Source organism: Adiantum capillus-veneris, chromosome 3 (genome assembly GCF_014529385.1).
Source record: "Adiantum capillus-veneris isolate H3 chromosome 3, ASM1452938v2, whole genome shotgun sequence".
NCBI classification, from domain to species: Eukaryota; Viridiplantae; Streptophyta; class Polypodiopsida; order Polypodiales; family Pteridaceae; genus Adiantum; species Adiantum capillus-veneris.
In genome coordinates this window covers 73,109,595-73,137,286 of record NC_140933.1, presented here as the reverse complement: position 1 = coordinate 73,137,286, position 27,692 = coordinate 73,109,595, and the positions used below count along the sequence as shown (strand labels likewise).

Below are 27,692 nucleotides of genomic sequence, written 5' to 3'. Positions count from 1 at the left end.
GCGCGGCGTCGTCGCATCGTCGTCATCGACATCGTCATCGACATAGAGTAAGAATTCAGCAGAATCAGCCCTAGGATCAGCGTTTTCAGTTTTCAGCAGTCAGACATCGCAGATCAAGTCCCGAACCTCGCAGATCTCACCTTCCCGCAGCGGTTCCTCGCCGCACGGTCAGTTTCCGCAAGGTTTACAGTTTCAGCCCGGAAAACGCATATTTCAGCACCTGCGTTTTCAGCGCGTCATCGTCGCATCGTCGTCATCGACATCGTCATCGACATAGAGTAAGAATTCAGCAGATAGAAGATTAGCAGATTTCAAGCCATAGCGATTTTGGATAGCAGAAGAAAGATTGCAGATTTCAGCCCTTGGGTCGACTTCATCATCACCGTCGTCGTCATCGGCATAGTCCCAGGTTGCATCAGTCCATTGCATCGTCATTGTACCACTTTGTGCAATCAATAAGTAGACCACTCTCGCCGACGAGAGTGGGGCCTTCGGAGGAGGGTTTTACGTCGTCTCTGGTGTCGTATCTCTCTTCTCTCTCTATCTCTCAGTCTCATTCACTTGCACGCACAGTGTCCATTCACTTTGTTTGTGATCATAGCACTCTCTCATTAAGAACGGAAGGCTCTCCCTTCCATAAGAACAAAAGAAACCTTGAGCACAGTTCGGAGCACTCATCTTGAGCAAAGCGCAAACATTCATTCCGCTGCACCTAACAAAGGACCGCAAGCACGACGAAAGAAACACAAGAATTGCCGCACAACAAGAAACTAAGGACTGCGAGCGCGACGAAAGAAACGCAAGAATTGCCGCTCAACAGGAAGAAAATCGCATTGCTTTAGACCGCGAGCGCGACGAAAGAAACGCAAGAATTGCCGCACAACAAGAAGAAAATCGCATTGCTTTAGAACGCGAACACGACGCACGAAAAGAAAGAAAAGAACTAAGAAAGGAGGAAGCGGCAGCACAAAGCGCGGCCTTGGAGATCGAGCGAGAGGCTCAAAGAGAACAAAGAACTCAAGAATTGGTGCGACAGGTACTTGCCTCAAAATCCGAACCACCCAAGGATCATGGGAGTTCATCAAGTGGCGCAAGCCACGATACGGACTCCAACAACCCGGTCACAAAGAAGTTGACTTTCAATAAGTATGACGGTAAGATGGATGCTACGGTTATTCATTCTTGGTTGCATCAATTTAATGCTTATTTTGCGACAATTAAGAAAACAGGAAATAGCAAAGTTTTGACGGCAGCTATGTACCTTGCCGGTGATGCCATAAATTGGTACCACGCATGGCAAGAGGCACAGCTAGCCGCGCACCTAGAGGAAGCCGACGAATTCACGCTTCTCTTTTAGTTAGGCTGATTTCCAAGGCAAGCTCAAGGCGCGGTTTATGCCACCTCAGTACCTTGCACGATTGAAGGACGATTGGCGCGCTCTCAAGCAAAATGGTATGCCGTTTATGTCTTTCTCTAATCATGTTTTGTAGCTCGGCACTCAATTACGCAAATCGGATTCGGAGCGCAAGAAGGCATTTCTTTACGGATTGGATGAGTATATCAAGTATGATGTCAAGGTACTAGATCCAATCGATCTCAACAAAGCGGTAGCGATTACTCTCGCACACGAGATGAAGCACAACAAAGGAAAGCCTGAGGAAAACAAGACTTCTCAAGAAACCCCGCAGAATTCTCAAAACACACAGAATGGTAAGAACGGTAAGAATGGTAATTCTTTTTTTTTTCCAAGAAAAAGATCCTTCTATTAGTTAATGAAAACTGCCCATAGGGCTACATCCACCTCTGCAAGAGAGGGCTACAACACGCATGATGGGGAGACTCTCCCAATGAAAAAACAGCATATATACAATGGGGCTAAATCAAGAAATGGGAGGAGGGAAGAGCCACACAGGTGGACAGCAATACCATCTGAGCACCCCCTGGACCATGGTGTAGAAAGGCCCAGGGCGCCAGAGTCGAAGGAAAGCCTCGCGGCGCTCCCGCATGCGGTCGGAGCTGCCCTGTAGTCCCTCAAGCTGTCCTCTAAGAGTATGGATCAGCTCTAGCCAACAGTCACGAACAGTCTCTGCTGGTGGTACAGGGCGAGCCTCAAAGATGCGGAAACAACGGGCCCGCCAGATGAACCAAAGAGCTAGGCCGCTGATGAGCAGAATGGTAATTCTTCTAGCCCTTCTTTCTTTAATTCTTCGGAAAAGAACTCTAACAATGAATCTAAGGGTAAAGCTAAAGCACCTGCAAAACCTAAGCTAACCTCTGATGAAAAAGCTTCACAAGGAATTGTAGGAGGATACATCACGGCTGAAGAACAAGTGATTTATGCTAAAGAAGGTAGATGTTTTCAATGTCACGTCAAGGGTCACATTAAGAAGGCCTGTCCTAAGACAATCCCACCTAAAGAACAAAAGGCACCCACAGCAACCATAAGCACTATCACAAACCAACCTGCATCTTCTCCTAACTCTGACACACACATTGATGACTCTCTCATGAAGTGTTATGGTCATGTAAAGGGGCAACGTTTTATCATATTGTTTGATCCAAACAGTATGCATGATGTGATTAGTCCCCCTCTTGTTGAGAGAGCCCGCCTTGAGGTTAGTCAGAAATCTCCTCTCGAGGTTTCTGGCTTCGCTCCTGGTATGGACTCTCTCATCACGAAGGAGTGCCTTGATGTGATATTTACCGTTCAACAAGCTTCTTTCAGTAGGAAATTTCTTGTGTCTCCTCTCTGAGGATGTGATATGATTTTGGGCATTAGATGGTTTCGTGAACTCAATGCTCTCATTGATTTGAGGCTAACACTCTCACTCTACATGTCAAAACTGATTCCCCCCTCATCATTCGTGCTGAGGAGGGCTTGCATTCTTTGCCTCTCATCTCTCATGTGCAGGTAAAGCGTGAATTACAACAAAGAGCACAAACGGCATTCATCTATGCTGCTCCAGTTTCCCAGAGCATTCAGGCTTCAGCTAAGTATTCAGAGTTGTTTACGAAGTTTAAACATCTCTTTTTGCAGGATGATCTTCCACCTCGTCTCCCATCCGAGCGGCCGGAGGACCATCGCATTGAGCTTATGGAGGGAGCACACCCTGTCAGTAAGGCTCCCTACCGTTTGAACAAGTCATAGGAGGAAGAGTTAGAGCGACAACTCACGGAGTTGGTGGCTAGAGGATTCATACGTCCTAGTGTAAGTCCTTTTGCTGCCCCTATTTTGTTTGTTCGCAAGAAGGATGGTTCGTCTCGTTTGTGTTAATTACAGGGCATTAAACAAGATGACCATCAAGAACAAGTTTCCGATGCCTCGCATTGAGTATATCCTTATAGGCTCAATGAGGCAAAGGTTTTCAGCAAGGTCGATCTCAAAAGTGGATACCATCAAGTACGGGTATTCAAAGGCGACATTTTCAAGACCGCTTTTCGCACCGAGCGAGGGCAATGGAAGTATATTGTTATGCCTTTTGGATTGACAAGTGTCGTGGGTACGTTCAATCGTCTCATGGTAGGTCGTTTCGGCGATATGGTCGGTGTATGTGTGTTTATCTTTTTAGATGATATTCTCTTTTTTTTTGCATCGTGGGAACAACATGAAAGAGATGTTGAAAGGGTACTAACTCGTTTGGATGAGTGTCAGTTGTACATTGCAGCTAAGAAGTCTGAATTTTTTCTTACTGAAGTCACTTATCCGGGTTATATCATTTCTACAGAAGGCGTCAAGCTAGATTCCGCGAAGGTGGAACAGGTTCGTAATTGGGATTTGCCCAAAACTACATATGATGTGCGTTCTTTTCTTGGTTTATGTCAAGCATATAGTTCGCACATAGAGAATTTTGCACGCATTGTTGCACCTATGACTGATGTTTTGAAAGGGGTAAAGACTCGCCGTCAACGCGTAGACTTGCCCGAGGCAGCCATTGAGGCTTTCGCAGCTCTCAAGGTTGCGGTGATGACAGAAGCACCGTGTCTTATCCTTGCCTCTTGGGATGATCCCTTTGAAGTATGGACGGATGCAAGCAATGTTGCTATAGGTGTTGTGCTTCAGCAGAATGGTCGTCTTGTAGCTTTCCTTAGCCGGAAGCTCAATAGTGCGGAAAAGAATTATTCAGTTTATGATAAAGAACTTTTGTCTGTCATTCACTCTCTTAAGCATTGGAAGCATTTTTTGTATGGTAGAGAGTTTACAGTCCGCATAGATCATAAAGCCCTCAAATGGCTCTAGTCTATGCCTAGTGCACATTGGAGTGATCGCCAAGCGCGGTGGTCACAATTTGTTGGGTTAAAGGCCTAAATAACCCCTTTTTGTACATTTTTTTACTTTGTGAACCTCGACACATTTTTTAAAGGTCACTTATAATAAAAGTAAAACCCAAAACTCACTTATTGAGTTTCAAAAAACGTGAGCTCTCTCTCTCTCCCTCTTCTTCTGCTAGCGCTTCCTCTCCTGCTAGCTTTCGCCACCCCTCTCTGCACACACACTGCACTTCCTCGCGTGCTCTTTCACTTGCACACACCGCCGCCCGCTCAACAACTGGTATCAAAACCAGATTAGGGTTTCAGAAGCTTTGCGGCGCAGGTGGCTGGACAGCAGGCAAAAGGCTTCTCTCGCGTCAAATTTCCGCTTTCATCGCGAAGCCCCTTGCTTCCGGTGTCACTTAGGGTGATTAGGGTTCCCAAAACAGCCTAAAACAGGCTGAAATTAGGTCAAAACAGGTAAAAACTAGAAAATTACAGGTCAAAACAGCAAAACGCAGGTGTTCTAAATCGATTCCCGAGAATGCCCCTAGCTTTTCCCACTCAAAACAGGTCCATTTGATGTAAATTGATGCGCCAAAACAGCAAATTTGCAAAAAAATCAGAATTGGACTGTTTTTATGTACATAAATTGAGGTTTATGTACGCCTTTTGTGGGTTTATGCAAGTACGCATTGGGGATACTTGTTAATTGCTGAAATTTTCAGCACATTGTATGCAACGTGCGGTACATTGTGATCACTGGAAATTTTCAGATTTTGTGTAGACACTTTCTGCTGCATTTTTTATCCGTGCAAATGGCCTCTACTTCCTCGTCGTCTGATGCCAAGAGCTTGATGGAAATCAAGCGATTTGACGGTACAGGTTTCGACCTATGGCAGGACAGGATGCAGAGGATTTTGTTCCTCAAGGATTGTGAGGACGCCCTTTTGGCTGTAAAGCCTGAGGATATGCCGGATGAGGATTGGGCCAAGCTCAACAAGAGGACAAAGGCCTACATCAAAATGGTTGTGACCGATGACATTTTGGTGGACATAAAGGGCTTGGACAGTGCACATGCAATTTGGCATAAGTTGAAGGCCACTTATGAGAATGCCACCCCTGTGAATCAAGTGCATTTGATGCGCAAACTGGTGAACATGATGCTTGACGAAGCCAAGTCGGCTTCTGAGCACTTAAGTGCTTTCACCAGTGTTATGAGTCAGCTACAGGATACTGGGCTTCAACCTTTTGATGACAAGTTGAAAGCCATATTTTTGTTGATGACTTTGCCAGAATTTGTGGCACAAAAGACTTGGCCATATGAGCCAGAAGGGACTTGATGTGCTCTCCTCTTTGAAGAGGGTTGATGTAAAGGGCACCAAGTTAGATTTTTGTGATGACTGTTTGTATGGTAAACAAAAGAAGTCTTCTTATTATTCTGGTGTCTCGCGCAAAGCTAATACTCTTGATTTAATTCACTCCGATGTATGTTCAATGCCTGTTAAGTCTTTTGGTGGTGCATCATACTTTGTTACATTCATTGATGATTGCACTAGGAAAGGCTGGGCATATTTGTTAAAGAATAAGAGTGAGACATTTAATGCATTTAAGAGGTTTCATGCTTTTTGTGAACACGCAAAAGGGTAGTAAGCTTAAATGTTTGAGATCTGACAATGGGGGGGAGTACACGTCTGCTGAATTTCAGCGTTATTGCGAAGAATATGGGATTAAAAGGAAGTTGACAGCCCCTTATAATCCATCTTCTAATGGTGTGGCTGAGAGGTATAACCGTACTTTATGTGAGAGCGTGCGTTGCATGTTGTCCACGGCTAATCTCCCTCATGGGTTTTGGGGAGGCTTTGAAAACTGCAGTTCATGTATGCAATCGCTCTCCTAACAGTACGCTGAAAAATGACATTCCAGAGGAGATTTTGGTCTGGCAAACCTGCCTCTTATGATCATTTGAGAGTGTTTGGCTGCGAGGCTTTTGTCCATGTTCGTAATGACTTGAGGACAAAGCTAGATGCCAAGTCCATCCAAGGACTCTTCCTAGGTTATGGGGAAGAGGGTGAAATGGGCTACAGGATATGGTTGCCTCAGTTTAAGAGGGTAGTACGCAGCCGAGATGTAGTGTTCAATGAGGCTAAATTGCTGAAAAATGCTACATCTTCTGAAATTGACAAGAAATCGGTCAAATTTCAGCCTCTCTTGCCACCTATTGATGTTGAAAAAGAGCCTCAGGATGCATTACCGCAAGCTGAAATTGATAATCAGCCGGTTAACCTTGAGCCAGAAGAGGTAGGACATGATTTAGATGCTCCAAATGAGAATGGACAGCCACCTATCATGGCTGAAAATGATTTTTAGCAGCATGAGCATGCTGAAAATGAGTTGCCTCCTGATGTAGAAACCTGTGCCTGAGAATGTAGATCATTGGGTACGCAGGTCTACTCGTGTCAGAAGGTTGATACAGCGCTTTGACCCCTCTTTGCATCATGTTATGTTGACAGATGAGGGAGAGCCTCTTACATATAAAGAGGCAAAATCATGTGAGTTAAGCAATAAGTGGGAGCTTGCGATGCAAGAGGAAATCAAATCTTTGAATGCAAACAATACTTGGGATCTTGTGCCATTGCCTAAAGGAAGAAAGGCTCTTCCTAACAAATGGGTTTACAAGGTCAAATGTGTTGATGGAAAGCCCAAGTATAAAGCAAGGTTAGTTGCCAAAGGGTATGCACAGAAAGAGGGGATTGACTTTCAAGAGATCTTTTCTCCTGTTGTAAAGCTTACGACATTGCGTGTCCTTTTTGCTCTCGCTGCAGTGCTTGACTTAGAATTGAATCAAATGGATGTAAAAACAGCTTTTCTTCATGGTGACATTGATGAAGATATCTACATGAAGCAACCTAAGGGTTTTGTAGTTCCTGATAGAAAGGAACTTGTATGCAAACTAAGAAGGGCACTGTATGGTTTGACGCAGTCATCACGTCAGTGGTACAAAAAGTTTGATACTTTTATGCTGTCTCAAGGCTTTAAACGCAGCCATTCAGACCATTGTTTGTATACAAAGAAGGATAATGATGGAAGTCCTATAATCCTTGTGCTATATGTAGATGATATGTTGATTGCTGGGAAGCATAAGTCTACCATTGATGCTCTTAAACGTCAGCTGAATTCAGCTTTTGCAATGAAGGATTTAGGTGATGCTGAGCACATCTTGGGCATGAGAATCAAGAGAGATAGCAAGCCGAAATTGCTCTTCTTATCTCAAGAAAAGTACATTGCTAAAGTACTTGATAGGTTAAACATGGCTGAAGCTAAGTCACTTCGAGTACCTTTACCTCCACACACAAAACTTAGCAAAGCCAATTGCCCAAAGGATGACGTGGCAGTGAATGCTATGAAGGGAATCCCTTATGCATCAGCTTGTGGTTCTCTTACGTATGCTATGGTTGCCACTCGTCCTGACATTGCCCATGCGGTGGGAGTTGTTAGTAGATACATGTCCAATCCCGGCAAAGCACATTGGGAAGCTGTGAAATGCATTATGAGATACTGTCAGGTACACAATCTAGGTGTATATGCTATGGCAAAAGTGACCTGAAGTTGCAGGGCTATTGTGATGCAAATACGGCAGGTGACTTGGATACCAGGAAGTCCACTAGTGGCTATGTGTTTGCTATTGCTGGTGGTGTTGTCTCTTGGTGTTCACGACTACAGAAAATTGTGGCATTGAGTACTACTGAGGCTGAATATATTTCAGCCACTAAGGCTTCTAAAGAGGCCATATGGTTGGGCAGACTTGTCAAAGAGCTTGGTATGCCTGCTAGTACTCCTGTCTTGGGATGTGATAGCCAAAGTGCTGTCTATTTGGCCAAGAATGCCATGTTTCATGCATGGACAAAGCACATTGATGTGCGATACCACTTCATACGACAGGTATTGGAGGATGGTCTAGTCACCTTGACTAAGATTCACACACAGGATAACCCTGCAGATGTTCTCACCAAGAGTCTTGCTAAAGCTCAACATGAGCATTGCATACAACTGGTGGGAGTTGGTTAACTTAAAGGCGTCATTTGCCTTTAAGTGGGAGGTTGTTGGGTTAAAGGCCTAAATAACCCCTTTTTGTACATTTTTATACTTTGTCTAGGTTCAATATCTGGACACATTTTTTAAAGGTCACTTATAATAAAAGTGGGAAAACCCAAAACTCACTTATTGAGTTTTCCCCAAAAACGTGAGCTCTCTCTCTCTCCCTCTTCTTCTGCTAGCGCTTCCTCTCCTGCTGGCTTTCGCCACCCCTCTCTGCACACACACTGCACTTCCTCGCGTGCTCTTTCACTTGCACACACCGCCGCGCACTCAACACAATTTTTTGAGCAATTTGGAGGTTTGATTGAGTATGTGCCTGGAAAAGCTAACCCTGTTGCAGATGTGTTGAGTCGCAAAGGACAGATTTTGGCTCTCCAGTCAAGAACCACATTTACTATTCAGGGTGAGTCTTTTGATAGCATGAAGAATCAGTATGCGGATTCCGAGTTTGGTATGTATTGGTTGCAGGCTCTTGCTTCCCAAGGGCCCAGCAACTATCTCATTCGTGATATATTGTTATTTTTTCGTCAACGTTTATGTGTGTTGCCCTCTCTCAGGCCAACCATATTGCATGATGCACATGATTCTCTCACGGGTGGGCTCAGGGGAATGAACACCACATTGGAAAAAATTGAACGATTTTTTTATTGGCCTAAAATGCGAAAAGATGTGTTTCGTTATGTCACACAGTGCACTATATGTCAAAAAGTAAAAGCTCCTCGATGTAAGCAGCAAGGCCTCTTGCTCCCGCTGCCTATTCCCGATGGACCTTTTCAAGATATTTCTATGGATTTTGTGACTAACCTACCACCAAGTTTGCATTCAAGGAACACTCAATGTTTAACAATTGTTGATCGTTTCAGCAAATTTTGCATGTTGATTCCTTGTAAAGCCACAGTTACTACACAAGATGTAGCATGGTTGTTCATTAAGCATTGGTACCCCCTCTGTGGTTTGCCAAAGTCAATTGTTTCAGATAGGGATGTTAAGTTTACGTCCAATTTTTTGCGCGCACTCTTTGAAAATTTTGGCACTAAGTTGAATTTTTCATCGGCTTTTCATCCACAGTCAGATGGTCAAATAGAAATTTACAATCAGTTGGCTTTTGATGTTTTAAAGTCATATGTGCATGATCAGCAGTCTCAATGGAAGCTCTATCTTCCATTGGTACAGGCTATTTTGAATGACTCCTTTTCTTCTGCTATTGGTCAAACTCCGTATGAGGCAGCTTTTGGCCGTCCTTTCCAGTCACTTTTGACTCGATCGGTCAGTCAAATGTCTAATGCCAATGCTGAAAGTCAATCATTGGATGAGATTTCTGAGAGTGTGAAGCTTTGGCTAAGCAAGGCTCAGGAATCTTATTCTCGGCAGGCTAACAAGCATCGTCAGGAGGTCTCAATCCAGGAAGGAGATTGGGTTTATCTACGAATCATGAAACAACGTCTTAAGCAAGTTGGAAAGAAATGTCCTAAGTTGTCTTTTCGTATGTATGGTCCATTTCCAGTCATTAAAAAGATAAATGAGGTTTCAATGAAATTGCAGTTGCCTAACTCATGGTCAATGCAGAACGTTTTCCATGTTTCTTGGTTGAAAGTGTTTCACGGAGCACCTCCAAAGGACATTTCGGAAGAAGAAGAACCGGAGATCATCGATGAAGCTGAAGTCATCGAGCCGGAGCAAGTGTTGTTGCATCGGTTTCACCATGGTTCGAAGAAGCAAGTGCGACAATATTTTTTGAAGTTCAAGGATCGAGGAACCCATGAAGCGGTGTGGGTAGACGAAGAGTTCTTCACCGATTATCCAGAGTTGTTGGCAGACTACAAGGAAGCCATGCAGCTCGGTACCAGTACCTCACTTTAAAAAGGAGGGGATGTCACGTGACACATCCAACCCTATGTGTCCGTGGACAAGCTACACCATAACAGGGTTTCCGTCAAGTCCAGTCAGTCTAGATTAGAAGTGATCTGGCACTTTTGTGAGTCTATTCGTAGATCGTGCATGCCCAATCACTTACCATAGATGCATATCCTCTGGTTGCACACAGCATGATCATCAGTATTCCCATCAGAATCCATTAGAATCGGTTAGAGAATTTTTCTAGTGCATTTAGCCTATTTTCCCTATTTTTTACATTTTTCACTTATTAATTTAAGTGACTTTCCAACAAAAGTAGGTAGGGCAAATTGGGTAAGAAAATATATAAGCAAACCAAAGCTAGCACTCTTTGGCAGATGAGCAAGGAGCACAACAGGCCCCAGGCAACAGGTACTCCCCTCTCTCAGCAAGACCTCTCCAAGCCCCTTGGCGAGCCCATCATTTCCTACAACCTAGCATTTTTGCTTAGCGCCAACCTCACCTGCACCTTGGCGTTTTTCAACAAGCATCTCATCGCAGCAGTCCCTACACCTAGCGTTTTCCAGATCGCCCCCAGAGCTGCAAATCAACTTGCGTTTTCAGCCTCGGTTGTACCGCAACATCACCAAGCATCTAGAGTTTTCATCTGTCGCCATCAAGGCTGCAGATGAGCAGCGTTTTCAGCCTTCAGTCGCAGCAACAAATCAGCGTTTTCAGAGACCAATACAGCAGTGTTTTTCAGCCCTGAAACGCAGCCAAACCTGCGTTTTCAGCCGCACAAAACAGCCCCAAAGTTTTGGCAGATTTCAGCCCCTAAGTCATCGTCGTCGTCCCCGTCGTCGTCACCGACATAGTCCCAAGTTGCATCAGTTTCCATGCATCATCATTGTACCACTTTGTGCAATCAATCGTAGACCACTCTCGCCAACGACAGTGGGGCCTTCGGAGGAGGGTTTTACAACGTCTCTGGTGTCGTATCTCTCTTCTCTCTTTCTCTCAATCTCATACACTTGCACGCACAATATCCACTTACTTTGTTCGTGATCATAGCACTCTCCATAAAGCTCTCCCTTCCATAAGAACTAAAAGGAACCTTGAGCAAATATGGATCACTCATCTTGAGAAAATACAACATTCATTCCGTTGCACCTTACATGTCGAAAGCCTCCATAGGAGTTAGTGCAATCCTTGGCGTAGATGGGGAAGGGGGAGGGTCGGAAAAACCTCCTGGTGGGGAAAACTCTTCTTCGCCACTCCCATGCTCACCACCTTCATGCGAAGTATCCATTCCGCTTCGGGTGATGACCATCCATTGAAGTCTTGGGTTCTTAAGTTCACGAGGAACTTGGGTTCTTGTGGGTCTTGGTTCTTGGGTTCTTGAGGGTCTTGAGGTTCTTGAGTCTTGAGTTTCTTGAGGTTCTTCTTTCGCTTGCAATCTGTGTTAGAGAAGGATCTTCTCTTCACCCGAGCTCTCCTCTTTCCTGCGGGCGCACCCCTTAGTGGCCTTGCGCTCACACCAAGGTTGCTTTTTCCCACCTCACGTCGATTGGCCAACCGCTAAGTTCACGGTCCGCTCTCAATGAATGAAAAGAGAAACAAGGGGAGACTGGACAAGCCCTTCTTTTTTGGGTTTCTTGTCACTCTTCAAAACACGATTAGGAATCAACACGCCCAAGAGGTCTTGGGTTACGTGCGACCGCAACAAGCAAAAAAAAAAATGTGGTTCTTTCCTTGAGTGATACAGAACACTGCCAAAGCTCTGATACCAATGTAAGGTGCAACGGAAGTGAATTGTTGAACTTTGCTCAAGATGAGTGCTCCGAACTTTGCTCAAGGTTCCTTTTACTTACGGAAGGGAGAGCCTTCCGTTCCTTTAGTGAGAGGGTGCAATGGACACAAACAAAGTGGTGATCACTGTGAATGAAGGTTCATGAGACTGAGAGATAGAGAAAGAAAAGAATACGCCACCGGGAAGTTGTCAAACCCTCCTCCAAGGGCCCCACTCTCGATGGCGAGAGTAGTCTACTATTGATTGCACAATCTGGTACAAGATGCTGATGCAAATCTAAGTGGTGCTATGTCGAGGCCGATGGTGGTGCCGACGATGACGAGACTATGGCTGAAACAGAGTGCTTCGACGACAACGAACTTCTATCTGTTGCTGTGGCTTTGAATGCTGAAAACGATGCTTCTTGCTGTCAAAAACGCTGGTTTTCTATGGCTGAAAAACGCAGGTCTGCTGGTGTCCAAAACGTTGATCTATGGCTGTTCAAAACACTGGTCATGGGGCTGAATTCGCTGCGGTAGCAGGGTTGAGAAACGCTGTTACCATGGCTGCAAAATGCCAAGTGTAGGGGCTGAAAAACGCTGAGTCTAAGTGCTGAAAACGCTGGCTTTGCTCATGAGAGAAAACGCCAGGGTTCTAGGGTTCTTGGGTTGGTCTTGCTTGGGGGAGAGAGAGGTAGATACCTGCTGCAATTCCTTGCCTGTGCCCTGCCTCCCTTCTGCCAGATAAGCCTAGCACTAGGTTTGCTTATATATTATCTTAGCAAAATTGCCCTACCCAGTTCCCAACAAAAGTCACTTAAAAATAATAAGTGAAAAGTGTCAAAAATAGGAAAAATAGGTTTTCTGCTTTGTAAAATGATCCTGATGGAATCTGCTGATGATCATGCTGTGTGCAACCGGAGGATATGCATCTAATCTAAGTGTCTGGGCATGCACGGTCTGCGAACAGACTCACAACAGTGGCAGATCACTTTCTATTCTAGACTGACTTGACTGACTGAACCTTGGTCATGCTGTAGCTTGTCCACGGACACATAGGGTTGGATGTGTCACGTGACAGTACTAAGGAAAAGAATGTACAGATTTGTGAGAGTACACGTGTGCAGAAGAGAGAGAGAGAGAGAGAGAGAGAACGATGATGTAGGGAAGAGGGGGCATCAGCCCTCCATGACTACCAGAACAAGAGACCGGTACAATCGTATGTGATCTGACTATGAAGTGGGTACCCCCCTGGCCCCATAGATAGGTGCCCAAGGGAGAAGTCGAGCAGTGCAAGAGGATGCTCCACGGCCCAGCATAAAAAAAGTATGTGTAGGGCGCCAAGACAAAAGGCAAGCGGAATGCCCAGAAGTTGGGCGGCCGGACAATGTAGCCTATATGCATATGTAGAGGGTGGCCAGCCCAGAGGCACACAAGCTGTACAAGTAACACCCCCTCTCAACACCTGATGTTGAACAAACCGCATGAAGCCGAAGATGTGAGGCAAATGATGAAGATGTCTACTGCAATGTCCACTGAAGGACAATACTCCATGAGTGTAGCAGCAGTCTGCGGTGTCTCAACCGCCGAGAGATCTCCATGGTAAAGTACCGTCACGAGCAGTGTAGCAAATTGTTGTACTCTGCCGATACAAGGTGAAGATACTGCGTGAAGGTCTCGAACTGAGTGTGAAAACAACTCCTTGTCATGAAAGGAGTGCCAATAGACCTGTAAGTGTCCTGCCCAATAGGATCAATGGTGTCTGTAGTCAAACCGTCTGGAGAAAATGGGGAAGCCCAGGAACCGTCATGAGAATGATCGGAAGCCTATCAATGCATGAACCTGCAACCCAAAGTGGCAAGGTGGCTAAGCTATGTAAAACTCCAGGAAGGCCAGATGTAGCAATATGCCGCGTAATCGTCCTCCAAAACAAGGAAAGCCAGACTAAACAGTCTGCACTATAAAAGCTTCCGTAAGCTGCAATAGTCACCGAGATACCGCACGGACCACCACCGGATGGTGTCCTGTCAATAGGTAGAGTAATCCAAGATGAGGGGAAAGCCAGACTCAACAGTCTGCGTTGTGAAGGGCCTCTGAGAAGAGGTGTGGCCAGACCAAGCTATCTGCAATGTAATCATCCTGTATAAAGTAGGGAAGCTAGACTGAGAAGTCTGCGCTGTGAAGAACCTCTGAGATGTGTCTGCCAACAACGCCACCAAACCCCCGTCGGTGTGGCTCTCAATGTGAATGAGCTGGGAGTGGCCTATTGCCCAGGTCGGGGGATAAGTCTGTTGTAAGGTTACTGAGGGTGAGTGTAAGCAACTCCGAAGGTAGCAATCCAAATGATCAAGAGTGTAGAAGAGCAACTGCACTACCATCCAAGCCAAGCTTTGGGTGACTCCTGATGTAGTCGCGTTATGATGCTTGATCTCCCACATCTCGCGGGTAAACTCTCCAAGAGAGTCCAAAGCACTGAAGTCCTACTCCAGTCTGGAGATCCAAGCAATGAACCTGTCCAAGAAGAGATCCAAGATCCTCTCCCTGAGTCCATGTAGATGCTCCTGTATAAGCAAGTGAGACGTGTCGAGGTCAAGTGGTAAGTGTGTCCACCCAAGATGGCGGTGTCTTTTCTGGGAAAGTCGGAATCCCATATGCCATGCGTATGGCCATATCTCGTGTGAACTCCTCTGATGAGTGCATAGGTGTGTCCATAGAAAACCACAAGTCACCACCCCCTCTGGAGTGCACAGCCGCTGAACGATGGATGAAATGAATGGATCTCCCAAGGATTGTATGCTCGTAGATGATCAAGCCGATGTAGAAGATACCGTGTACTGCAGCAGTCACTAAGAGACCGCATGGACCACCACCGGATGGTGTCCTAGCAGGAGGTAACTCCATCATCCATGAAAAACACAAACCAAGAGGCTGCTGTCCACCCAAAAACACAACTACGAGGTGATGAAAACGCTGCTGTCCAACGAGTTTCAGCGTGCTCGTTGTCACAAGACGGGCACCACGTGCCAATATAAAAGAACAGACTGAACAGACTTTTAGCACTTCAATAACAACTTAACTGAAAGAGAGACGACACGCAACACGGAGTGGCGGAATTCCACCCCAGAGAGTATTGGCCCCAAACCTTGGTGCCCCTTTCGGTATTTCTTTATATTGCATCAACACAGTACAAGCCAGTACTCCAGACTCTGCACCTTCTCTAGGAAGCATGCCAGAGAATGAGCCCTAACCTCATATATAAAGGCCCTTGGCCTGAAAAGCAGTTTACATGAAAAGCATTCAAACTCAAAAGCTTCTGGTCCAAAAAGCAATGCCAAAAGCTGCCAACGTAAATCACGGAAATCCGTACAACCTGCCATGTCATCATCCAACGCAAAACGCGGAAATCCGTACACCATGCCACGTCATCAGCCAGCGTGATTTTCGAAAATCTACCACGTCATTAGTTTTTGTGTGTGTGCGGGTCCTGCTTTATATTAATCCTTTATGTCACTTGAGGCCCCATCAAACGAGGTCTCCATAAGTTGGTAGGACTTCTTCTTCTGTTACTTGTTCTTCTTAGGGTTTAGGCCCCTCGGCCAACATCTGCAAGTTGGCCCCCTTCTTCAGGGCTTTGACACGTCAGCAGTTTGTTACACCTCCCCTTCTTGAAAGAGAGTAATCGTCCACGATTACATCTGCAAAACAACTCAAATTAGCTCAAAAATTTCCGAGGGACAATCAGTTTGCTCTTTTTATTACGGAGTTAGCTTCTCCTTTCTGCTCTTTCGATCAAGGAGTTAGCTTCTCCTTTCGACTGTTTTGATCAAGGAGTTAGCTTCTCCTTTCTTCCAGATCGGAACTCTTGATATTCCGGCGTAGTAAAATTAGCCATCACACCCAAACCGTACTGATCTTCCACGGGTGTCTTGATGCATTAAAATTACATATCCAGGCAATCTCATCCAATTAGGAATATTCAGTAATTGGCACATCACAATGCAACACAAATGCTTACATATGCATGTTACAAGACATAGAAACATAAAGTCGCCGATGAACACTCCTCCCGCATAACCTAACAAGGTCCAAGCCGAGAGATATTCAACGACTTCCTCATCACTCCTCCCGCATAACCTAAAAAGGTCCGGGCCGGGAGATATAGAGGCCTTTTACAACCAAACGTCCCCCAGACTGTAGCCTGCGTCGTTTGGAGGTGCTGAGAGTAACCACTACTCAGACTTCTTAATACTCCTCCCGAATAACCATCCAGGTCCGGACCGGGAGTCACAACAACAATACGCCCCCCGTAAATAGCCACAAAGGTCCAGGCCATGAGTAAAAAAACAACACTTTTCAATCATTCAATACCCCCCCCCCCACCCCCCCCCCGCAAATAACCACAAGGGTCCAGGCCATGAGTTAAAACAACACTTTTCAATCATTCAATACTCCCCCCGCAAATAACCACAAGGGTCCGGGCCATGAGTATGAAAGCATTCTCAAACATCATTTCTCACTACTCTACCCGGGAGTAAAATCACCGATCAATGAAACCTGTCACAAAACGGGAGCGTACACGAGCACTTGAAAATCTGAAAATTAAAATACTTTGCAAATGTGAGAGAAGGGAGAAGATCGACACAGTATTGGGGACCAGAAGATGGGCTGGTCCCCCCCCCCCGTTAAGAGTATTCTTTTATTCAGGGAGAATTCGTATACAAGCACGAGAACCCGAGCAAACCCCTCAGTTCTGTAATCTTAGACCCGAAGGTAGTGCTTTCCCGTAAAGGGCTTGGACACAAGGCCGTTCCTTCCCGTAAGGGACTTAGGCGCGAAGCCATACTTTCCCGTAAGGGACTTAGGCGTGAAGCCGTACTTCCCGTGAAGGGCCTTCCCGTAAGACGGGAGATTCCTGCAAAACAAACCACACAAACACGCGACAACAATTCGTATGGCGAATCCACAATAGATACCTGTCGTTCTTGCGCGGGAAAAGCGACTTCCGTGCTTCGTAGTCTCGCGATCTCTTGCAGCAGAGTCTTCTCTTGCTGATGTTGGTACCTCCCCTGAGTGAGGACATGTGGTGCTTTTATAGCTCCCTGGCCACGGCACGAATAACTGCTCGCGTAGAGATTGCGGCTGGTTTTTTTTTTTTTTTTTTTTTTGCGCTGTTCTACCCGAAATAGGGAGAGAGAATTCGCTGGCTGGTTTTGTTGCTTTATGTTCTAAGTGGCTGCCCACTTATTAAGTGGGCGACCGGCATATTTTAAAATTGGTCTGAACCTGCCCAAAAACTCAATAAAACCTTATAAGTTAAAACCAATGCATTTAACAACACTTCCCAGGCGTCCCTGGATGCAACCACATGCACGAATGTAATGCAAACATAGATTCCTCGCGGGAAAGCGTCTGCCTCCCCACGATTGTTCCTGCTTTTCGTAAAAAGCTTCATTGAACCCATCTTTATTCTTGTGCTTACGTTCTTACGCGTATTTTCTAACTCAGTTCGGATTTCCTCCTTAGCCTACGGGATGCCCCCTTACTGATGCACCCGTCACCCATCATGTGACGCATCAGGGGCACTCGTAACCCGGCCCTTTCCACCGAACATACGGAAACTCCTTCGCGATGTTTACCATCACCCATCAAATGACACATCAAAGTTGTCCGTTCCTGATGGCAGTTCATGTAGCTACAATCTTTTAACAGTTCTTAGTGCACATAATAAAATATCCTAAAAAAGAAATTAATCATTAAAAATAAGAAAATAGTCCAATTAGCAACAAAACCAGTATTAAAACCAGAGTCAAACGTTTCAAATTGGCACCAAAACGGGTTCAAAACAGATACCATCCATTTCAAACAAATTTCAAACAGGATCACCAAACAAGTTCTCAAACAGATTTCAAACTTAAAAAGCAATCTCGACATCAGTCGAGCTCGAAAATTCGACTGACTTTCCATCCTGAAACCTGCACCAAAAATTTGGGTTAGGTTCATTCCATAGGGTCGTAGCCGAGCACAGCATGGTCCATCAGCTCTTGGAGAAACAGTGTTTCTTTGGCAGCGATGGTAGTCCCAAGATAGCAATCGCACTGGACCTCCAAGGTCATCTGATCGTGAAGAGACATCTACTGAGAGATGTTGAGAAATTTCAAGTTATAATTTGCTAGGGTTTCCATGGCAAGCATTTTAGGACACCCCACTCTGCTAGAAGTTGTACTCCGAAGAAAGATGTCAGAAACCATGTAACTTCGGGCAAAAAATTTTCTTGAAAGCTTGCCAAGTCCTTGGAAGTGTGTGTCTTGGTAGCTATAGACATCTGCGTGGTACTGTCTCTGAGAAAAACAGCAGCTCGAAACAAATCTTGGATCCTTCTCTTGCAAGTGATCTTAATGGCTTATGCCCTGTAAGACATGAGCGGTGAAGACGGGAGCGCGCCCGATGCGCGATGTAGTAAGGGTGGGAGTGGCTAATAAGTCCGGATTGGAGGGCGAAGATACCTCGAATAAAATTCCAACAGCTCTGTCTGCTCTTTTGTAGGACCAGTGTGCTTTCAGAACAGCACACGCTTGATGCTCTGATACCACTGTCACAAGACGAGCACCACGTGCCAATATAAAAGAACAGACTGAACAGACTTTTAGCACTTCAATAACAACTGAACTGAAAGAGAGACGACACGCAACACGGAGTGACGGAATTCCACCCTAGAGAGTATTGGCCCCAAACCTTGTACAAGCCGGTACTCCAGACTCTGCACCTTCTCCAGGAAGCATGCCAAAGAATGAGCCCTAACCTCATATTTAAAGGCCCTTGGCGTGAAAAGCAGTTCACATAAAAGCCTTCAAACTCAAAAGCTTCTGGTCCAAAAAGCAATGCCAAAAGCTGTCAGCGTAAATCACGGAAATCCGTACAGCCTGCCACGTCATCAACCAACGCAAAACATGGAAATACATACAGCATGCCACGTCATCAGCCAGCGTGATTTTCGAAATTTGCCATGTCATCAGTTTTTGTGTGTGTGCGGGTCCTGCTTTATTTTAATCCTTTATGTCACTTGGGGCCCCATCGGACGGGGTCTCCATAAGTTGGTAGGACTTCTTCTTCTTTTACTTGTTCTTCTTAGGGTTTAGGCCCCTTGGCCAACATCTGCAAGTTGGCCCCCTTCTTCAGGGCTTTGACTCGTCAGCAGTTTGTTACACTCATACGCTCCCGGAATGGACCGGAGAGGTAAAGAGGGTGTAGGGAGGGTGGTTGATCAATGTCAGCCTCTGATAGGCTGAAAACAGAGAAAACAGCAGGGAAGTATGGCTGTAAACAGTGGTATATGGAGAGGATTAGGGGCCGGTAAGGCACCTGATGCCAAATCGGTGATGTGAAGGCAAGCCGCAAGACCAAGTGGGTGTGGCTAGCGCTGCCCCCTCTCTGAAAACGCAGCCCTGCTGTCCAAAAACGCAAGCATTTCAGCCCTGAAAACGCAGGTCTGCCCATAATGCAAATGCTGGCTGAAAATGCAGGTGGTAGAGAGGGTTTTCCGGCGACAAAAATGCCTGAAGAGGCTGGCGCTGGCTGCCAGGAGGTTGATCGCCATGTGGAAGAGTAAAACACAGGTTGAGAAGGGTTTCTCCGCGACGAAAACTCAGCATATCCCATCTCGCTTGCCTGGCTGCTGCAAAACGCTAGCTGATCTTGTTCTTGGGAGGGAGAACCTGATGCAGAAGAAGCGCCTGGTCTCGAGACCATGGAAAGCTGAGTGCACGTTGTTAGCGTGCAAACGACAAGGAAAACAAGTGCCTCAATAGCTCTGCACGAGTCACACCGTTGGAAAGAAAACCTGTATGACGGTAAAAAACACCAAAGTCGAACACCGATGAAGATGGGCGAGAAACAGCTCTAACTCAAACCAAGGCTAAAATTTAAGAAAACCGAGACCATGAAGACGAAGCTTGTGTCATGAGGATCTCCGTAGAGCATCCATATGCTTGATTCTGATAACCGACGACAGAGCTACAAGCTTTTGAAGATGGAAGGTCTCTCAAAAGCTCCAAAAAACAAGTCTCTGTAAGCAAAAAGGGACGTGCAGGAAAATACAGCTAAAATAATGGGGGCATTTTCCACTTTATTGAAGTGGAGTCTTCTTCCTTTTCTCAGCCGTCATCTTTCTCTCTCATTTCCCCTTTTAATTGGGCTATTTTTGGCCTTTTTTGGGAAAGGAAAGCTCCATGTCGGTGATTTTGAACAGGGGGGAGGTGGGGAAAGTGTCCAGGGGACCAAAAATTTTGTCCAGGCGCCTGGCCAGGCTGGTGGGAACTCAAGATGGCGCCCCAAGCTCCCCAAAATGCCCACGAGCCCCCCTTGCAAGGCCTTGAGTGCATTCCTTTACCATTTGGTACACCATAGACTAGTCCTCCTGTAGTATATATACCCTCCACTTTCCCCTCAACCCCCCACATGTGGGTTTAGTCCATTGCCACATGGCATGCTCTCCCCAACTTCCCCATCTTCCCCATGCCCAAACCTGAATTTTCTGTTTTTCCCCCAAACTGAGCCATTTTCTCGGAGGCGTAGCGGGTGACCCCGACCTTCAAATATAACGCAGTAAAGCACGGCTTGGAACTTATTACCTCGACTAACTCCAGAAATTTTTAAACATGCCATTGCTAAAAAAAACCATCAAGTCGGCCCACTTGCCGTCTTCCCACGTGCATCCGTCGCCACTTTTTAAGTGAAACAACCTCCACTTCGAGTGCATGTAACTCACAATGTCGGAGTCCGATTTGCAAGCTATCAAGCACGACTAGAAATGCTCATTGAAAACTATTTTTTGAAAGCTCGACCAACCCAAAACTCAACCAACCGCTTGACCAAAACCAACAAGCCTTTGTACAGGGTTTTTTTACACGGACACTCTCAAAGCTGAAAGCACTATGCACATATATACATGAGGGTGGTTAGCAAATTTTTTTGGCATCATTTATTGCTTTTGTACTCATCCAAAAAATGCCTGACAACGTGTGCAAAAGCGAGAGAGAGAGAGAGAGAGAGAGAGAGAGAGAGAGAGAGAGAGAGAGAACGCTGGTATACGGAAGAGGGGGCAATCAGCCCCCCATGACTACCAAAACAAGAGACCAGTACAATCGTATGTGATCTATGACTATGAAGTGGGTACCCCCCCTGGCCCCATATATAGATGCCCAAGGGGGAGGTCGAGCAGTGCAAGAGGATGCTCCATGACCCAGCATAAAAAAGTATGTGCACGGCGCCTGGACAAAAGGCAAGCGGCCAGCCCAGAAGTGGGTGGCCGGACAATGTAGCCTATATGCATATGCAAAGGGTGGCCAATCCAAAGGCACACTAGCCGTACAAGTATGTTGTAGACCTATGTGAAGCACCACATAGTAAGTCTAACTAGATTGCACGAAACACCATTTTAAAATAATCGGCTATATTAACTGGCGTTGGAGAGAATTATTCTGCCTCCAACGTGTTATGAAACATGTAGTAGCCCTACCCAATATCGCCATAGCATGTTAAATTGTCACGTGCGCACTTCACTTGCGCCACGTCGAGAAGCTTTTGTTAAAGTCTAGCGTAAGTCGTAGTCTAGCATAGGACCTAGCCTGGCACTTTGTGAGCCTCTAGAAGGACGTGCATGATCAAGCAATTCATAGTTGCATACCCTCGCTTGCACAATTAAGTCATTTAAGCATATAGGCATATGAACAGTCACTTAAGTCATTTATTAATAGTGACTTTGACATGACATTTATTAGAAGTAGGTAGGGAAAATGGCTAAAAGACCTATAAAAGGCTAAAGCAGCCCTTTGGGCGCTAGAGAAGTCAGAAGAGGTAGAGTAAGAAGCAGTACCCGCAGCGGCCTCTTCTCAGCAGTACCAAGCAGCCCTGGCGTTTTTCAGCCATCAGCCTCAGCGTTTTCAGCCACCTACCTCAGCATTTTCAACATACAGCCCTAGCCTCGTCGCGGTCGTAGTCCTCGCCGCAACTCCATCAGTGTTTTCAGTTTTCAGCCTTATATCTTGTGCGCTTTCAACTTTCAGCCATCGTTGTCCTTGGAGATAGCAGATCAGCCCACAGCCTTGTCGTCATCATCGTCATCATCGCCCCAAGCATCTCCAGCAGTACCCATTAGCACCTCAGCAGGGTTGTGGTCTAGTGGACCCCATGGCCAGATAACCATCACCACAGTTTGGAGATAGACGTAGCTGGACTGGGATATTTTGCTAGCCGTTAGTGGCTATTTATAATTGTATATATGTGTGGTTGGTTATACCGTTCTAGTCGTCGTGGACATCATCTACTTTCTATGGTCTAGCGTCTGGAGTCTTGAGTCTTGGGTCTAGCACACTGCACCGCACATCCGCACCCTTCCTCCACATTGAAGCCTCAGCAACCCCATTATACCTGTGAACCTGGGCTTGGAGCTGAGTGTGCTGCCAGCCAGAATTTGTATGGTTCTATGAGTTTGTCAAGTTCCATCGAGTTCCGAGTCCGTTGTTGTGCTTTGAGTTGTTGTTCCACTGCTATGTGGTGTTTTACTTTCTATTGGGGAGAGGTCTCACCATATTGCACTGAGGAGCACCCCCATTAGAGAGCACCGCAGCACTAAGAACCTTCAATACCTGCAGTATCAAGCACCCAGTACCCATTAGCATCTCAGCATTTAGCATTCATTGTATCAACATTGTGCAAGTAATAAAGCAAGTACTTGCTTTGGCAATAGAGCAAAGGGGCCCTTGAGGGTGGTTGAGACCCGACATGCCGTGTCGTCTCTCTCTCTCTCTCTCTCTCTCTCTCTCTCTCTCTCTCTCTCTCTCTGTTCAATTCAGTTCAATTCTTTCAAGTTAAGTAACCCTTGTGTTTGTGCGGAGTACTAGATCCGAGCTAAATCCTTAAACACTTCCGCTGCACCTGACATAAATGTTCGATGCTTAAGAAGTATGAACTTGCCGCGGGCGTGTAAATGGTGTATGCATACTAATGTCATTGTACAAAATAAAGACAATAAACAAAGAAAAAGATAAAAATTTCATTTCCTTCAACATTTTTATACAATGATGTCTTGCTCCTTATCCAACCCATGTGTGTGGGAGAGAGTCTTTAAGTTGAGAGGTCCTATAGCCGGCAAGCCCCTAGCAAGGCGGTAAATCTTACAACGATATCAAGAAACAACAAAGACTTGAACTTGAAAGAGAGAGAACACCACACATTAGACAAGAGACATGGAGTGGCGGAGTTCCACTCTCAGAAGCATTGCACCCTTAGCTAGGCGCCCCGCACCCGTCAGATCCAAGTCAGATTTACAAGTCGAAGAGCCACACACTTACCAATTTGTTGATAACCACTTTGAATGGCAAGGCAATCCTACTAAAGTGGGATAAGCCTTGTAGTTTATCAAACAAAATCTCAACCTTTGGAACTGAACATCCATTTTTCACAATGACTTTGTTTATTGCAAGATAGTCTGCACACGTTCGATATGAACAATCCTTCTTTTGCAGTAAAAGCACCGAATAACAAAAAGGAGATGAACTTGACCTAATCATATCCTTATCCAATAATTCATTGACTTGTGTCATGATCTCTTCTTATTGTGCATAAAAGACTTGGTGAGGTGGTTTGTTAGGAGGAGAGATTCCAAAAAAAAAAGCACAATCCTATGGTCTTCTCCTCCTCGAGGAGGAGGTTCGCCTGGAACAAAGTCGGTAATAGAATTTGCAGTTGTATCTAAATAAACTTTTCATAAGTAAACAAAGAATTCTATTTTTGCGTAAATGAATTATGTCAAGGAGTCTATAACTAACGACAAACTATTTTGTCCTCATAATTCTTAACTTGAGCGGAGAAGAATTGTCTTGAAAAGCATTTCTTAATGGGCATACTTGTACTCATGTGCATTTCAATTTTCTCTATCTCTATGCTGAAATTGTAATGTGCAATTGAAGTAATATATGGTGAAAACTCAAGATGAGTGCTCAGTACATATACAACGTTCCTTTTAGTTCTAAGGATTGTGCAATAGACAAAGAGAGAAAGGAGAGAGAGATATTGTGAGTGAAGGTTTTGTGAGTGTGTGTGTGTGTGTGTGTGTGTGAGAGAGAGAGAGAGAGAGAGAGAGAGAGGAAGAAGACTAACACCAAATGGGGTCCTAAACCCCCTCCGAAGGGGCCCCCTCTCTACTCCTAGAGATCTTGTGCTTGTAACAAGATTCTCTTTAAGGAGGGGTGGGGGGGGACCAGCCCATCTTGTAGTCCCCAACACTGTGTCGATCTTCTCCCTTCTTATTCTCGGTCACGTTCGTGAGCTACCGTTTGTGACACGCATACAATGGGGCTTAGCCACAAAACAACCCTCACTCCCTGATCTACTCCTAGGAGATATCAAAGCCACCACCAGACAGGACATGAAATTCTAACAAGAGAAGCAGTTGCTCAGCTTCAGCTAAAGTCATTTCTTTCTTTCATCTTCTATAGTCTTGCTTTCTCAAAATGAAGAAAAATCCAACCTCCAATGTTGATATCGATCTGTTGTTGATGTTTGTCTACAATGCCTTTTTGCTTGTCCTAACTTTTGTGAAGCCTCCTTGACTTCGGGATGAGCAAATATCCAAAGTGGCCTAAAAAATCTGCCTTTTACAAGAACAGATACAATTTTGTGAGCTCCCTCAATGATGTCAAAGGGAGCTTTGCCACTAGTAGAGTGAGAATTGTACTTGAAGATTGATTCCAAGTCCCGTCACAAACCATCTGTACCTACTCAGCTGCTGCCTTACTCGGACCCGCGGATACCCTCTTCTAAGGAAAGTTGCTAGGCAACCTCTCTAACCACAAACGAAAACGGTGGAACAATAAAGAATACCCATGGAGCAAAGTTTCGTCTATGTATATCTGAAAGAGGACTATAACTAGAGGATTGGACAACAATGACAAATTCTAGGCTTGGCACAATAATGTGGTCAGCTTTGGACATGACCATAATGTTAGCTGCCAACAGATGTCCAAGATTTGTCTCAATCTAAAGTGCATGTGCCGCAAACTCAAGAAACCACTCTTTTGTAGCTTTGTGACATTCTCTCCAAAGCCAGAGAGGTCCATGACCTGGTTCAAGTCACCTTACAAACTAAGCAACAAACAAGGTTTTCAGACTCAAAAAAGAACCCTCGGTCCCCCGTAATGATCTGTCCATAAGCTCAATGTATCTAAGCACAGGCTTCAATTTTGGCATAGATAGCAAGCTTTTGTTTCACACCCAGCCAAGAAGGGGACACTGCTCCAATTCTTCCATCAAAACTCTATCCTTGTCACAAGGAATGACTGTCTACCATTTAATGATTTGGTCCAGGAAGTTACTGGCTGACACTAGTTTGCATTAGAATTTAGCACTTTCTTTCATATGTAAAATGCAAATTTCCCATGTTTAGGGGCATGTGCGTGTATGTATGTGCAATGACCACCAGAGACGATTGACCTCAAAAACAACAGAGCCTACCTGAGCATTTGATACGATACCACCAGTGATGTACTGGATAGCAGTGTAGACATAGAGAAACCCAGCAGGGTAAACCAACGGACCAGTGTCTCCTCGAAGGTTGCTATAATTCCGCTCTCCTCCTAAAAAACCATCCACCTAATATTCAGATGTACAATATTACAGCCTGTGTAGGCAAGTCAAGTGTCAAATATGTGATAGAAAATGAAGTTACCTGAGACATGTAGGCATCCCAGTCGATTTTGGTATCTGCATTATCACATCAAGCTCACCCAAGTAAGAAATAATACAGGTGAGAAGAAATGCCAGAAAGATGGCAGTTATAAGAATGCGAGACATATACATGGCACTCTGTAGACAATGAGTGCGGTAAGGAGTGAGTCAACGAGAAGCAGCACACTTATGGTGATGATGGTAATGAGCTCCGGCCCAAATGTAGCATGAAGCTTTGCACCCAATGATGGCTTAGCTGAAGGACGAAGTCGCGCCATGGATGTAATCAACGATACATCAAATACCCCAATCCCACTATCTGCAATTGCCAGCTTCCGATCCTGCGTTTAATCAGACCGTAGTCTGGAATCCGACTTCGAAGAAACAGCCGCTCGTAATGCAATTCGCGCGCACTTCTCCTTCCAGGACGTCGAGGAGGTCGTGATCTCAATGACTGCGTTGGAAAATTTTCTCTAAAAGATATATACAGAACTTTGTAGTATCATTTCTTTGCAGATGTAACTCACAAACAAGATTGATGTTGTGGTGTGCACAGGTGCACAGATAGAGACCAAGAATGAGTGTGTCCCACTCCACGAGTGGGCACCTCTATTTATCCTACATCATCATAGCATGTCTGGGTGGGGTCACACCCCTCCCCCCTTAGGGGAAAATGAGTGTGTCCCACTCCACAAGTGGGCACCTCTAATTATCCTACATCATCATCTACGCAACACACCTCCCTCCTTAGGAGGGAAAAAGATGGACATTTTTATATAGGTTTCTAATGGTCTTGAGACACACAACAATTTCAACATGACACTTCCAACACCTCATGTGGGGGGAAGGTCTTACAATGGCTTTAGAATTCGAGAGTGAGAAGGGGACTAAACTTGACAAGAGAGAACATTGTCATGCTAAACCTGGATGTAGCAGGAGTGGGATGATTACTTTTACTTGCACACACGACTTCAAGCCATGGAACAAAGCTCGCTCACGCATCGACACTATGTCGCTATCCCAATTTGAATGAACAAGGCGAGGGACAAGTTGTAGGGGTTGCGTCATAACAGCAAGGGACACCATCTTTTTGTGATGAACATCTATCTCCAATAAGGGGCTTGGTGTGATCATTGTTTATGTCGAACAAAGGTAATGCTAGAAAGAGTGCTAAGATGATGAAAAAAATATATACAAGAACTAAAATCAGCTAACTAAAAGTCAAAAGGAAAGGCTTGCAGCTCTTAAGCACTCATGTCCACCAAAGGCGCCTTCATAGCAACTCCTTAACCCATTGCAAATTCAAATGAGAACATTCCTTGCAGTTTTTAATTCCCTACAGCTTGCCATAATTTTAAAAGCATTTTGCAATAACAGTCGAGATTGCATGAGTTAAGAGCAGCGTTTGTAGCCTCGACTGCAAATTGAAATCTATAGCAAAAGTCAACAAAACCCATTTTAGTCCAGTATGTAGAGAAAGAGAACCGCAAGTGAAAGAAGATGAGCTTCATCTGAGAGGCTTCTTTGTTTGAGAAAGCCCACGATGGCAGGTAGCGGCCCAGCCTGGCATCGCCACATGTCACTTCTTGATTTGTTGTCACCTCAAACTTAATTCATGTTATTGTCTTGATCTCCCACAATTACTCGAAGTCTTGAGACACTACTGATCTTGAACTTGCCTTGAGACCGTGGTTTCTTGAAGCTAGAGAGACCAAAGTCAGCACTATTGATTGAATCAAATGGCTAAAAATCTATGCACAAGGCCGTAAGAAGGCAAGGTCCAGAACAACAGAACATGATTAGGAGCAGAAGGTGATGTAGGTCTTATAACAATACCACTCACTCTACTACGGGTAAATCTACATTTGAGATTGTGTATGGTCACTCTCTTCCTACTCATTCATGTTTTTCTAGCAATGTGTTTGTTGCAGATACTTTTAATGGAAATTTTCATGACATTTATGCAAGTATAGATTCTGCTATTAAGCATTCATAAGAACTTT

The 27,692-nt window shown here is 45.1% G+C and overlaps 1 protein-coding gene across 3 annotated transcripts in view; it reads right to left on the bottom strand.

Annotated features, from left to right (window-relative positions):
* The window catches only part of ALG3 (asparagine-linked glycosylation 3), a 96,337-nt gene extending 70,090 nt beyond the window's left edge, over nt 1-26,247 (bottom strand). For 2 of the 3 annotated variants that reach the window (XM_086508726.1, XM_086508727.1), the window contains exons 1-3: nt 25,820-26,247; nt 25,691-25,725; nt 25,477-25,614 (exon numbers count right to left, since the gene is read on the bottom strand). In XM_086508726.1, the coding sequence (XP_086364852.1) occupies nt 25,477-25,614; nt 25,691-25,725; nt 25,820-25,967 (321 nt within the window). In that variant the 5' untranslated portion in view covers nt 25,968-26,247. The remainder of the gene's footprint in view (nt 1-25,476; nt 25,615-25,690; nt 25,726-25,819) is intronic. The other variant, XM_086508724.1, reaches the window with a different exon arrangement.
* Nucleotides 26,248-27,692: the final 1,445 nt, after the last annotated feature.